Below are 14,365 nucleotides of genomic sequence, written 5' to 3' on the forward strand. Positions count from 1 at the left end.
AGATATTTGCATAGAGCCCAAAGTCGTGCAAGATCTTTCACTTGCTCGAAATAAGTGTGCAAATATTGTTAAAAATGTTATAGCAAAACGCGAAGTCGAGACAATTATTCAATATTTGCAAACATGTAAATTTTCAATTTTGATCGATGAAAGTACGGATATATCAGATACTAAAGTAATGTGTTTACTCGTAAAATATGTTTCGCCTTTAAATAAAAAAGTCACGACTCAATTATTAGAATTGTTAGCTTTAGATGCAACGGATTGTTCCGCGAGTAAAATTTTTGAAATATTTACAAATTTTTTAAAAGAAAAAGAAATTCCGATTAAAAATATTGTTGGCTTGGCGTGCGATAATGCATCCGTTATGATTGGATGCAATAATTCTTTTATGTCTCGTCTTAAAGTAGAAGTACCGCAATTAGTAACGTTAAATTGTATTTGCCACTCATCTGCGATTATAGCTAGTAAAGCGTGTGAAAATTTACCGAATTCTTGCGAAAATTTAATTAGAGGAGTTGCCACTTATATTTCGGGCAGTGCGAAGAGATGTGCAGTTTTGGGCGAATTTCAAAATTTTTTTGAAGTACAAAAAAGTAAAATTTTAAAATTATCGGAAACAAGGTGGCTTTGTTTACATAAATGCGTTGTTAGACTTCTCGATAATTGGGAAATTTTAAAAAGTTATTTTCTTTTAGCATCAGTAGAAGATAAATTAAAATCTGCCAAAGTAATTTTAGAATCTTTAAACGATGATTTTATTAAAGCATATTTACTATTTTTAAAATATTCGTTAAATTTTTTTAATAATTTTAATGCATTATTTCAATCGCGTGATATATTAATACATAAATTATATGAAAGTAGTCGGGAGTTAATTTCAAAAATTGCTCAAAATTTTGTTACATTTGATATTTTAAAAGATATTAATAATTTAGATTTAGATAATAAAAATCATATTCAAAATTTAGAAAATATATATGTAGGGCCCGAATGTGAGAGTTTTTTGGATACATTGTCTTTGGAATGTTCGCAACAAATTAGAATGAAATGTTTGGATTTTTACATTACTGCAGTTCGAGAAATGCTTAAACGTTTGCCTTTTAAAGATACACTTTTTCAACAGTTAACTTTTTTAGATCCAAAAATTGCTTTGTATTATGAAGGTAGATTAAAAATTAAAGATTTAACTTTTATCGCGAAACGAATATTGAATGATATTGACATAACTGATTTAGCTTTTGAATGGAGAATTTTGCCATCAAGTTTTAGTGAAGACCGGAAAAAAGAATTAGCTTGCTTAGAAATAGATGAAATGTGGCAAAATATTTTTAAATCTACAAATTTTGATGGGGAAAAGATGTTTCCAAATTTAGAATCATTAGTTAACGTAGTTCTTTCTTTTCCCCACTCAAATGCTGAGGCCGAACGAATTTTTTCTATTGTAACTGATGTAAAAAATAAAAAAAGAAATCGTTTAAGTAATGAGTCACTTTCTTCTATTTGTGTAGTTCGGTCCAGTTTTCAAGCAAAAAATATTAATTGTATAAATTTTCAACCTGACTCAAGGCATCTTGAACTGCATAATGCTCAAAATTTGTACGGAGAAAAAGGCACATCTGATGGTGCTTAATTATGCTTGTTTTTTAATTTATAATTTTTTTTTGCTTTTTTATTTTTAATTTTTAATTTTGCTTTTTCATTTTTAATTTTTTTGCAACATCTAGCCAAGATTTATTAATGCATACTACATACATGTATCTTATATGTGTATATTAATTTTATTTATTTTTTAGATTTACTTCTTGCCAAAGATGCGAAGTGCAATATTTTTATTTTTAAATAGATGTATATATTAATTTTATTTATTTTCCAGATTTTCTTCTTGCCAAAGATAGTGCAATATTTTTATTTTTTAATTATTTTTAGTTTTATTATTTAATAAATTTAAGATATTTTTATTTTATAAAGTTATTAAATGTGTAAGCCATTAAATATCTATATAGAATTAATATTTTTATAAATTTTATAAAATTTTTAGTTTTAAAGTTATGGCAAATATTTTTTATTTTATTGTTTATTATCTAGGACGCAATATTTATTTTCTTTTAAATTTAAATATTAATATAAAAATTTAATTTTTATATTTATAAAATAATTTTATTTTGTATTTTAATAAATGTACTTTTGTTTTTTGAATACTGGTAAGGTTTTTGGCAGTTTCCCTTACCCTTGCAACAAATGTTGGTATTTCATAATTTTTCTGCCAAATAAAATTTTTTAGTTTTTATATATCTTGTTTACAGTTATTTTTATATCCCTCCGTTTTGTTTATCTTTTTTTTAATAAAAATTTACAAAATTATAACTTACAACTATACGGGTGACTAACGGTACACCTTTTTACATATGGAGTTACTTCACTGATACTACGTTCGCCGCGCATGCGCCAGAAAACCGGGCTCGTCTCACAACACTGATCATCGCAATAGGGACAGGATGGTGTTGAACTTCACCCCAATCTGATTAGTCTATCGTTTGTAGAACCGTGACTAGATAGTATGGAGAACATCTTCTGATTTGGAACGAACCAGGGATTTTTTCCCACGAATGTCACATTGGGAATATAGGTATATGTAATACGGCCCTTGAGCGAATTTTTCCATCTGTGTTGCCACGTTTCTTCTAACTTTTTAACAACTTGGGACTTTAATGTTTTTATGTACTCCTTTGTTCTTTCTTCAAAAGTCGTTTTTATTTCCATGTTATCATAAATAAAATTTTTATTTTTCTTAATATTATAAAATGCAGCGTCTTTAACAGCTTGCAAGTCAATAGGTAAAGTACCAGTCAGAGTTTGTAGTGCTTCAGTTGATGTTGTTCTGCAGATATTATTAGTTGCTAATATAACAAAGCGCTGGGCAGCGTCCAATTGCCTTCTAGCGTGAGAGTGAGTGGCTCTTAGATACCACGCCCCCACAGCATATAGCATAATTGGCAGTAAAAGAGATTTATATAACAGTTTTAAACATCCTCTTCCTATTCCCCATCTACTTCTATTGACTCTTTTAATTTTAGCGAATATTTTCCTGACTTTCTCCTTAGTATATCTTATATGCGGCAAAAACGATAGCTTTTCATCCATGTATACTCCGAGATACTTTATTTCTGTACAAAATTTTATCTTTTTTTGCCCTAAGAAGACTCTGGGCTTCCTTTCAGCATCCAGATTCCCTTTTAATAACACAGCCCTTGTTTTATTTTCCTATATTTGTAAACCGCTATCCGTACTCCATTTCATTATCCTGTTTATTTCCTTCTGCGCCTCTTCCTCTAATTGTTTCCTGGATTTTCCTGGCACTAGGATTAGAATATCATCCGCATATGCTATGTATTCAGATCTCGTTTCAGCTTCAGTTTTTTGTTCCACTAATAATTGGTCCATAACTATGTTCCATGCTGTGGGCCCAAAAATGGAACCCTGAGGACACCCCTTACTCAGGAGCTTGGATACCCCCAATTCACTCTCCCGGCTTGCCAATTGTACCTCTCGATTCGAGAAGTAATCCATGAACACCTCAAACAACTTCCTTGTGCAGTGCACACTCCTAATCCTGTCCAAAATCCCAATCCAAGAAAGATTGTCGAATGCTCTACTTATATCGACAAATATGCCCATTACGTACTTTGATTCGGCCGATTTCACGCTGCTGACCGCTCTGCATATTGCGTCCTCCGTTGATCGTCCCTTTATGAAGCCATATTGATTGTCGGAGCACATTTCTAGACTTTCGTAAATTACCTTGAAACGTTGTACCATGATTCTTTCGTACACTTTCCCAACAACTGACAACAGTGAGATTGGCCTGTACGATTTAGGATCGCTCGGATCCTTTTCAGGGCTTTTGAGCAGCAGTTTTAAATCCGCCTGTTTCCATTGCTTTGGAAAGCTGTTTTTATCAAAGCATGTGTTGAAGAGTGAGTAAAGTGCGTTTGGTGCTGCCTTCCAAACTATTTTTAATATTTCCGCTGTTATTTTATCCGGACCAGGAACTTTTTTCTTCTTTGTTCTTTTAATTGCTTCATCTATTTCGTCCATTCTTATTTCCTGTTCCATATTGTAGTTTAAGTATTCGCTATATCTGTTCTTTATGTTTTGTGAATCCTCTGCTTCTGTACTTTCCTCTCCATCCGGCATTAATGTTTCCAAAAGTCTCTTCGCCGATGAAGTCCAATCAGTTGTAAAATCGCTACCTAATTTAATCGTACTTAGGATATTACTATTTTTAATCTTTCCCATCATTAGCTTGTATGCCAGTCCCCAAGGGTTTTTCGTAGTGTTCCGGTTCACGAAATCATTCCACGAGTCCTTTTTTGCCTTTCCAATCTCTCTCTTGTAGTCCCTTCTTAGTCTGCAGTATATATCAAAACTGTATTCATACGCCTTTTCATATTTAAGTTTCCTGTACCGTTTACAGCTTCTACGAGATGCCGCCAATCTTTTCTTTAAGTTGGTCAGTTGTTCGCTCTACCACGGTACTGTTTTCCTAGACAGGGGTCTTCTCCTACTTAGATTGCTACTGCATATAAGATCAATCTTTCTATTAAATAGATTAACGGCGTTCTCCGGACTTGTATTTGTGATTTCTTTACAAAAGGTCCCATTGAGTTCTGATTTAATAACATCGCCAAACTGATCCCAATTGACCTTCTTTAAGTTATAGAGTTGTCCTGTGATTACCTGATTTGTTTCTGAATTTTTATTGTTGTTATGTTCAAAGTATATACAATTATGGTCTGAGGAAGTCATTTTCGGGAAGACCTTCCAATCATTAATATCCTTCAGGACTCCACTATTCACCACAGTCAAGTCTATATTGGCCTCTCCTATTATAGTAGAGAACGTTGGTTCGTTTCCAGGCTGATTCAAAATGTATACATTTTTATTTATTAGGAAATCCTCGAGTAATTCGCCTTTCGCGTCGTTCTCTTTGCAGTACCAAGTTTTGGAGTGAGCATTGGAGTCTATTGATATGATCATGTCGTGGCTTTTGAACGTTTCTATTATAGTCTCCAACTTATTAATAAAATAGTTTAGCTCCATGGAAAATTGACAATAAACTGATACCAAATATAAGTTTACTTCATTATGTACTATATGTGCGCAAGCTATATGTTCGTCCGTAAACTGTTCGATTTTTGTGACAGTTATTTCCTGATTATATACAACTATAGCAGCTTTTGTATCTGTCACCTTATTACTTTGAACAACTCTTGCACCAAGTGAAGCGCAGCCTTTGACTTGTCCTTGGAATACGTATGGTTCTTGTATCAGACACACATCAATGCCTTGTTCCTCTACTTTTAATCTTAATTCGTATGATGCCGTCTGCGAACGGCCAACATTTATTTGAAAAAATTTTATCATTATGTATAATCTATTTTATTCTTTACGATTTCAGTTACTCTTAGATACTCCGGGCATCTCTTGTCACTTACAGTATGATGTGTGTCTTTCCTTTTAGCTCTTGTACAATTAGCGCAGACTGCAGATTTCTCTCTCTCTCTGAGCAATTGGTGCTTATATGGCCCGCCCCCCCCACAGTGTCCACAAGTAGGGGTCTTTTTCTTGCAGTGTTTAACACTGTGGCCTAAGCCTAGACAACGGAAGCACCTAGTCAAGGCTAAGTAATCATTAACCTTGTATGATCTCCAGTCAATATATAGTCGTTCTTGCTCCAAGAGTTTTCTTCTTATCTCTCCTGTCACCTCTATTACCCAGTTATTAGTATTTCTGGTTTTAACAAATGTGTTGTATCTGTATTTAACCCTGCTTTCATTTTCCTGCTTGGCGATTCCAAGTTTTTCAACATTCTTAGACCAAAATTGTTCCATAAACTGCTCCTTTGTGACCGACTTTTCTACGTCATATACTATCATACTGGGTCCAGTTTTCTTAGGCAGCTCTGTTTTCAGCCCGCATTCATTGTCTTCTATTATCTGCTGGATCTTTTTTAATTCGTTTCCACCTTCCGTTTCCACTAGAATGCCTCTGTCTCCCACCTTTCTCATTCTTTTAATCCTTATTTCTTTAATTAACGGATTCATTTTCTTTGTAAGTTTTTCTTTGACATCCTCACACGTTAAATTGTCCTTTTCATTTAAAGGCTTAACAATCATTACCGAAGAATTAGTCTTGAATCCACTTTTTAGTGTAGTACGTTGGATAATTTCTTTTTTTCTGTTTCAGATGCTGCTGTTCCGGACCATGGAGTGAACGCTACTTGAACATAGGACATCGAACTGATAGAATTTTTCGATGCCAGGTAAGTACACTTTAATTTTTCTCTCTCAACGATACTCTCTTGTAATTTCCCTTCTAGTAGCACCCACTTAGACAATATGAACTTAATTGTATTCTTATTGATTTTATTGTTTTCATTAAAGAGAAACTCTTCTAGAGCTACTCTTTCAGATCTCACTTCTTCTAGCGTAACTTCCTTGTCGTCCTTTTCAACTTTCGGTGAGCCTTTTTCTTCCAGTTTCTCTCTTTCCACACTATTCGCACTGCTTTTTTGAACAGGTTCAGGAAAAATAAATACATCATTATCATCAGTTTCTCTGGTATTTTTTAAACTGGGGCGTTTTGTCGTTTTTTTTTTCAGCCGGAGAGTCGTATGCCTCCTCACCTTGTTCAAGCAAAGCGCTAAAGCAAGGCCTATTTATTCCTCCAGTTATTATTTTCGCCGATGGTGGTGGTGATCTGGGAATAGACTCCCTTCTCTTGAACGGGTCCTGTTCTTTATCTCCGGGTTTGTGTTTCATCGTTAACTTTGGTTTGAGTGTATTTTTAGTTTTTTCATTTTTCTCCATTTTTCATCCCACGAGTATGGTAGGAACAAGTATCAAGTGATTCAGAGCCTCCATGATATCACCAAGCCTAGCTACTCTGGGGGGTCGGCAGGTACCCCAGAGGGAACGTTTGCGACCGCGCTGTTTCACGTCTTCGTGGCCAAGCAGCCATCGGCACGTTGCCTTACACCTTGGCTTAAGACGTTTGGTGCATTCTTAGTCTGTCCTTTCCTTCCAAACTCATCCGGCAAGGTTGAACCTACCAGGGGCATAGCCCCCGCCGGCATGACTTCGAAGGTTTGTTCGCGTCGCATGCCCTAACATGCTCCTTCTCACTCCAATGCGCTCTAATACGTTCGTGTCACCGGAAACAAGATGGCGACTAGATGTTCGCGTCACGTTAGAGCATACTCTAAGGAGCAATTAAGAGCACGCTCTATTTGCCTCACCTTCGAAGGTGGTGCATTTGGGGCTATTTTATCGCGCATGCGTGTGAAGCTTGTACTGTAAACAGTATCCACTGCTCAAGAGTCGGGTAGTCCAATAACCTCGCTTTTATTATTCGGCTACGCCGTCACTGTCTTGATATTTCACAATGGAAACTTCTTTTAAGTATTCAGGTAAGAATTTTATATATGATGCTGATTACTTAAATACTCATAATACTTTTTATATTTTTACTTAATTAACTAATAAAATAAATTCTAAGAGATAGATTAAATAATTTTATTCTAAGATAATTTAAATTGCATAAATATTGTACTATATTAATAGTTTTATTTTTCAGCTGTGAAACCTAAACTGGTATCATTAAAATTAATTAAGCCTCCCCAGACTTTTGCGTGTACTTCTGTTGTAACTGCTACAACAAACTCGACACAGTTCCTAACCACAACTGCGCCTTTGGATTCTGTACTGAATAAAATAAGTTTTTCTACAATTCAACCTCAGACTATAATCCACGAGAGTCCTTCTGTTACAGTTCCTGTAACAAGCTCTATGCAGTACACACCTACAACTTTGTCTTCACTAGACTCTTCAATTGTGAATGCTTTACTAAATAAAGCAGGTCCTTCTGAAATTCAGCCTCAGATTAAAATCCATGAGAGTTCTTCTGTTACGATTCCTGTAACAAGCTTTATGCAGCACACGCCTACAATTGTGTCTTCATTGGACTCTTCAATTATAGACTCAGATAATGAAAAAGAGAATACTTCTGGTGTCAATAATGATAGCTATTTTATTTGGGACTATAAAACCATAATGTTGTTTTTTACAGAGTATGAACAGCATGAAAAAAAATTCCAGAAAAGAAAATATCAAAGTAAAGAGGCTATGTTTCAAGCGATAGCAGAATCCTTCCAAGAAAGAGGTTATGTGAATGCTACTAAAAATCACATGAAAAATAAATTTAAATTGTTGAAGAAGAAATGGGATAAACATATCAAACAGACCATGGGAAAAAATAGTTCTGGAAAAGGCACTAAACCTCTTCCATTTAAAGAGTAAGTTCTATCTTGTGTTTTCTGTATATAATTATATATATGATATTTTTGAATTAAACATTATAATTAATAGTTCAGTCGATTTGTTTCATATTTTTATTTTGTCATTCTTACAATATTCTGTTTTTATTAAGTAGTTAGTATTATATTTAGTATTTAATAAGTAAGTAATAGAATACATATGTATCTTTACAGTGAAATGATAAACTTATTTGGAAAAAGTCACAGTGGAGTGCCATCTTTTGTAGCTGGCCGCAATGGAATGGTTTCTCAAGAAGACATTTTGCAAAAAGTGGTCAGTCAACATTTGTCTCAGTGAGTAATCATCTCCTTAAAATGTTTTTTAATTCATTTCTAGATATATTTTTAGATATAATTTAAAATGTTTTCTATTATAGGAATGTAAATGAAGAACAATCTTCTATTGCACTAGACTCGCCACCTTCGACACCATCTGCAGTTAACAGTCAATCTCAATCAGTAATAGGTAGCAGCAAATCGTCCATGACGGATAGCAGTTGCTCATCTTTAATAAATACAAAAGCAAAAGTACGAGATGGCAAATTGGCGCATACTCTACAATCACTTAAGGAATCCATCTGTGCTGTGCTACAAAGAGAAAGTGATGCCAAACAAGAAACACGTACAAAATATCTGACGGAGCTTAAAAAATGTAATGAATTACAAATAGAACAATTACAATTGCAAAAAGAACGAAATAGTATCTTACAAAGGCAACTTAAGATACTAGAGAGAATAGAAAGTAAAAAATACTCAACACAAGAATTATCAGACGAAGAAGATTAATAAGATATAATAGAATAAGACTGAAGGTTTACTAAATTATATGTATACATAAGACATTCATAAAGTTTGTTCCTTTGCCTACTTAAAGGAGAAAATGTAGTAAAACACATTTATTAATCTTTTCTACATATAAATTCTGCGAAGTTACACATTTTTCCTGACAAAATCTGTCAGATATAGTAATTATAAAAATAGACACATTGTCTTTTAAAAAATGTTAATAAGATATTATTACAAATTTATAAAATTTATGAACAGTTTATTAAGTTTAATTTTAATTTTGTTAAAAGACAAGTGTGTTGGTTTTTACAATAATTATATCTTAATTAGATCTAATAATTAGATCTTTCATCATTGGGAAAAATGTGTAACTCTACAGGATTCAAAGGTAAAAAAAAGCTAATAAATGTACACATTTTCAATCACTTCATTTTTTACTTTATAACCAAAGTTACAAACTTTATGAACATTTCACGTAAATGAAGTTATATGTATTTAAAATTTATATAATTTTGTTAATTTTATTTAAAATTTTTATTTCAAGTTGAAATAACTTTTATTTTATTAAAGTTTATTTTAGTTTTTTATTTATTTATTTTCTGTTATTTTGATAAACAGCGTGACAAAGCTGTATCAAGCTCTGCAAGAGAGGAAAGCTACATTTACTTATTGAGTTCTTTTAGTTGAAAAAAGCTGCATTTATTTATTGAGTTTTTTTAATTGGGAAAAGCTGCATTTACTTATCGAGTTTTTTTTTACATAATAAAGCAGCATTATTTACTTGCAGTCAAGCGTACAAAACGTAATTGAAAATCAAAACTGTCATTTCTTGTTCAATTTACATTTTTTTGTTAATTATCGATAAAAAATCATAATAAAATATATATTTGCATTATGCAGTTATATTTCTCTATTTGTATGAAAAATAGGCGTATATGACAATAAAAGACTGATGTATGGATAAATTTTTAACAAAATTGTTTTATTTGTTGTCTTACATATTACATAAGAATTTATTTTATAAAATTTAATATCAAACTTTAATAATTTTTAATTAAAATGAGCTGAATAGAAGATATATAATCGTAATATTCATAATTATTAATAAATGAAATATATTTGTGTAATCGTTATGGTTATAATCGTTATAATCTTGAAACTATAATTGTACATTGTTTCCTAATTTTTATAACTAAAAAAACATAAATATTTGAAAGCACTTTGATAGTTTTGTACATTAAATACATATCATACATATTTTTAATTGAACGACACAGATTGATACAATGCAGTATGTGATATGTCGACGTTGACAACGACACGATATCGATATTTAAAAAAATAATAAACATAATATTTAAATATTAATATTAGAACATAATATTTAAACAAATTTATTTGGATACTCTTATTCAAATCATCGTTGAAACAGTTGTCTACATAATTCGTCTCTGAGATCGCGACCATGTCGATCATCATCCGGATCTTCATTTCTATCTGCTGCTGGGACATTATGTAACAATACCTGCGCATTTATATCAGCATGGTTGTCGACTTCAGGTTCTTCCATGTGTTGCAAATCATCCAAGTCAGCCAAATTGTGAAGAACGCAGCAAGCGAAGATGAATTTGACGATAAATTGCATATTCCTCAACTTGAGGAAATATAACTGTCTGAAACGTTGTTTCAGTATTCCAAATCCATGCTCAACTGAAATTCTGCATTGACTGTGTATACGATTAAAATTTCTTTGGGCCTGTGTCAAATGTCCATTATCCCGATATGGAGTAATTAATTGGAGAAGGCATGGATATGCAGCATCTCCAAGAAGTATGCTTCCATCTAAAATAAAAGCATGTATATTTAAAATTAACAGCTAAGGCTAAGGCTGCTTTTTGATATTCATTCTGCTAGTTGAAAATCTATATTTTATATTATGTACTACAGATTTATAATACTGGCAGTAAATATCAAAACGTAGCCTATGAAAACATTTACAGTGAAGTATATATTTTAATCATAAATCTTACAGATATGGCAATGCATAGTCAACCACATCTACATACATAGAAATATTGAAAAATGTTTCTTTTTTTAATCTCCTCCGGACTTTCGAATACAGAAACTGTTGACGCATGTCATAAATTTGTATAATCAATAGACTCTTATATTAATCGCTCGTATATCAACGGAAAGGTTCGATCGTTCGAACCGACACACGACAACATTATCGACCTTGTTCACCATCCCATGTGATAAGAGTCACGCTGTCACGTGTACATTTTATTTACTCCTATTCTTTCGTCGCTCCGATTCGCCGAAACAAACATCCGATCCCGAGAAAGAGAGGATTCCGTGACGAAAACTCGGAACGCTCCCGAAAACCGAGAATCAGATCTCTGCGAACCGTGCTATCGATCAGCTGCAAATACAAGTAAACATATGTTCGTTGCTGTAATCACTTTCCTCTCGGAGCGAGCCTTCACGAGGCTGTACAAGCCACCAGTCGATCAACAATAATTTGAATTAGAGCGACGCCGTCGCGCCTACTGATATCGACAACATTTTTTGGTCCTTCGAGCCGGATCGCTAACGAGAGAAGACGACAAGTCGTGAAGTACATCATCCAATTACATTTTGGCTGACTTTGATCACGACCTACGTTGTTTAACGCAGCAGCCGCCATTCCAATAATGGCTACCACCGCAAAGCTTTTGGAGCAACAGCTTGACCTTGTTAGATCGGTTGCAAATGCCGTATCTAATTTCAAAAAACTCGGCCACGCCAAGATGACGTCCACCGTGGCTGCAAACCGGATGGAACGCGTCAAGGAACAGTTCCGGGAGATTCGCGTCAACAACGCCAAGCTGTTAGTCCTCGCCGAGGCCGCTACGAAGACCACGCATCGATACTTCACCGAGGAGCTGTATCAACAAGCCGAGGTCCAGATGGATGCTGCCCTTGACTACCTGGCCGAATTTGCCATACCTCCCATTGCCGCCCCGCACATCAACATCATGGACGCTTCGAACGCAAGTACCGATTATCATCATGGTCCGCGCCCGGTCTCGCGTTTACCGCGAATCAAATTACCGAAATTTGACGGCTTTTTCGAGCGATGGGAAACGTTGCGCGATAGATTTAAAGCAATGGTAATTGACGATCCGATTTTAACAAATGTAGAACGCCTGCATTACTTATGTTCAATCGTTACCGGAACGGCCAGCACTTCGCTGAGTTACTTAGCAGTCACCGATGCGAATTTCGAAGTCGCGTGGCAAATCTTATCGTCGCGCTTTTAAAATCAACGTCGAATCGTCAACTCCCATCTTCAAATTTTATTCTCGTTACCGTCGGCAACGCATGAAACCGCGAAAGAGTTGCAGACTCTGCGTGACACCACCAATACCACCGTACAAGCGCTGAAAAATCTAAAACGTCCCGTCGATACGTGGGACGATGTTCTCGTGTTCCTCGTTTCGCAAAAACTCGACAAAGCTTGGAGAAAAGCGTGGGAATTAAAAATGAGCGAATCGCAAAATTTACCGTCCTATTCTCAACTCGACAAATTTTTAGAGTCTCGCATTCGCGCGTTCGAAGTTATCGCCCCGACGAAAAACATCGAGTCAGCCGAGACTACCTCGTCAAAAATTAAATCGGCCAAATCCGTAGCATCACATACAACGGCCGTGAAGTTCGAATGCCCGGTCTGTAAGGGCCATCATCGTTTATTTCAATGTACACAATTTGCCGCTTATACGCCGGAGCGCCGTTTCGAATTTATTAAATCGAACCGCCGTTGTTATAATTGTTTCGCGGCAAACCATGCGTTAAAGGATTGCACCAACAAGCATCGTTGTCGAGAATGTAAGCAAAAGCATCACACTCTCCTTCACCTTGGAAACCACGCAAAGTTACCGTATGCTGAATCGTCACATTCAAAAGAAGAGACGAAAAAAGACCAAGACAAAAACGTTGTCGCTCTTACCCTAACACGTTCAATGCCAGCTATTCCCGCCGTTCTGCTCGCTACAGCGCGCGTCCGCGTACATTCCGCGCACGGTCGCTTCATTCCCGCTCGCGCGCTTATCGATCCAGGATCGGCTGTGACACTCAATACGGAGAATCTTGCGCAATTACTCCGTCTTCCTCGAGTAAAGCAAAATTTAAGCGTTACTGGCGTTGGTCAAACAAAAACTTCCGCACGCTACGCAGCAAATATCAAAATTAGTCCCGTAAAAAGTAACAATCCCGCGTATTCGACGACGGCTTTAATATTGTGTTCGCTCGCGGAATACGTGCCACCTCCCGTTGCGTCTCACACTAAGTGGACGCACCTCGACGCCCTCGAATTAGCCGATCCTGATTTCCTGAGTCCTACGCCAATCGATATAATAATTGGAGCCGATATGTATGGAAATATTCATCACGACGGTTCACACAAGGGAACACCACACGAACCGTTCGCGCAGAATACCGCGTTCGGCTGGATTCTCTCGGGTCCTACCGTCGAAACCTGCCCCCGCAATTCCGTACCCGCATATCATACTAACATTTCACCTAATCTTGAGCATACCTTAAAACAGTTCTGGGAACTCGAAGATATCCCAGCCCGCGTTCATCCGAGTCCGGAAGACACCCAATGTGAGGAGCATTTTGTGACGACTCACTACCGCACCATGGAAGGACGCTACGTCGTGCGTCTTCCTTTAGAATGGCCCGCCTCGCGACCTTGGAGACTCTCGATTCGCCGCGTTGAAGAGTCTCGAATGGCTCGAACGTCGTTTTCGAACCGACCCATCGTTAGCAACGGAATACACCGCATTCCTTACCGAGTACGCAAACCTAGGTCATATGACTAAGATAAATCCTACCGAATTTTCCCGCCCAAGCTCCCGCGTACTACATTCCACACCGTGCCGTGATCCGTGAACATAGCAATACAACCCGACTTCGTGTTGTGTTTAACGCGTCGTGCAACACCGCCACCGGCAAATCATTAAATAGCGCTCTTCATGTAGGAGCAAAAATTGCAAACCGATCTAGTAGCGGTCGTCCTCCAATGGCGACAACCTCGATTTGCACTATCAGCGGACATCGCCAAAATGTATAGGCAGATTTTAGTACACCCTCTCGATACGAAGTATCAATGCCTCTTATGGCGATCGTCTCCGACGGCTCAGGTCGACGAATACCGACTTC

The 14,365-nt window shown here is 36.0% G+C and overlaps 3 protein-coding genes across 3 annotated transcripts in view; all 3 read left to right on the top strand.

Moving 5' to 3' along the window:
- Nucleotides 1-1,295, top strand: part of LOC146724734 (zinc finger protein 862-like) — a 1,696-nt gene extending 401 nt beyond the window's left edge. The window contains exons 1-2 of the mRNA XM_085490204.1: nucleotides 1-730; nucleotides 1,239-1,295. The exon at nucleotides 1-730 is cut by the window's left edge and continues 401 nt beyond it. Of these exons, the coding sequence (XP_085346330.1) occupies nucleotides 1-730; nucleotides 1,239-1,295 (787 nt within the window). The remainder of the gene's footprint in view (nucleotides 731-1,238) is intronic.
- Nucleotides 1,296-8,137: 6,842 nt separating this feature from the next.
- LOC146724735 (uncharacterized) lies at nucleotides 8,138-9,163 on the top strand. Its single transcript, XM_085490205.1, has 3 exons — nucleotides 8,138-8,356; nucleotides 8,552-8,671; nucleotides 8,755-9,163. Exons 1-3 carry the CDS (start codon nucleotides 8,187-8,189, stop codon nucleotides 9,161-9,163), a joined length of 699 nt encoding a protein of 232 aa, XP_085346331.1. The 5' UTR covers nucleotides 8,138-8,186.
- A 4,001-nt stretch (nucleotides 9,164-13,164) lies between these two features.
- On the top strand, nucleotides 13,165-14,025 carry LOC114944419 (uncharacterized). Its single transcript, XM_029320303.2, has one exon. The coding sequence runs from the start codon at nucleotides 13,165-13,167 to the stop codon at nucleotides 14,023-14,025; it is 861 nt and encodes a 286-aa protein (XP_029176136.2).
- The last annotated feature ends 340 nt before the right edge of the window (nucleotides 14,026-14,365 follow it).

Source organism: Nylanderia fulva, unplaced genomic scaffold, assembly GCF_048542155.1.
Source record: "Nylanderia fulva isolate GAGA-0341 unplaced genomic scaffold, ASM4854215v1 Scaffold1196, whole genome shotgun sequence".
In the NCBI taxonomy this organism is placed as follows: Eukaryota; Metazoa; Arthropoda; class Insecta; order Hymenoptera; family Formicidae; genus Nylanderia; species Nylanderia fulva.

What these genes read in the sequence shown, in the direction of transcription:
- LOC114944419 (XM_029320303.2), top strand. Translation starts at nt 13,165, where the DNA reads ATGCCAGCTATTCCCGCCGTTCTGCTCGCTACAGCGCGCGTCCGCGTA.
- LOC146724735 (XM_085490205.1), top strand. Translation starts at nt 8,187, where the DNA reads ATGTTTCAAGCGATAGCAGAATCCTTCCAAGAAAGAGGTTATGTGAAT. An exon ending in AAACCTCTTCCATTTAAAGA is followed by an intron (nt 8,357 to 8,551) that starts GTAAGTTCTATC and finishes GTATCTTTACAG; the next exon opens with TGAAATGATAAACTTATTTG. An exon ending in GTCAGTCAACATTTGTCTCA is followed by an intron (nt 8,672 to 8,754) that starts GTGAGTAATCAT and finishes TTTCTATTATAG; the next exon opens with GAATGTAAATGAAGAACAAT.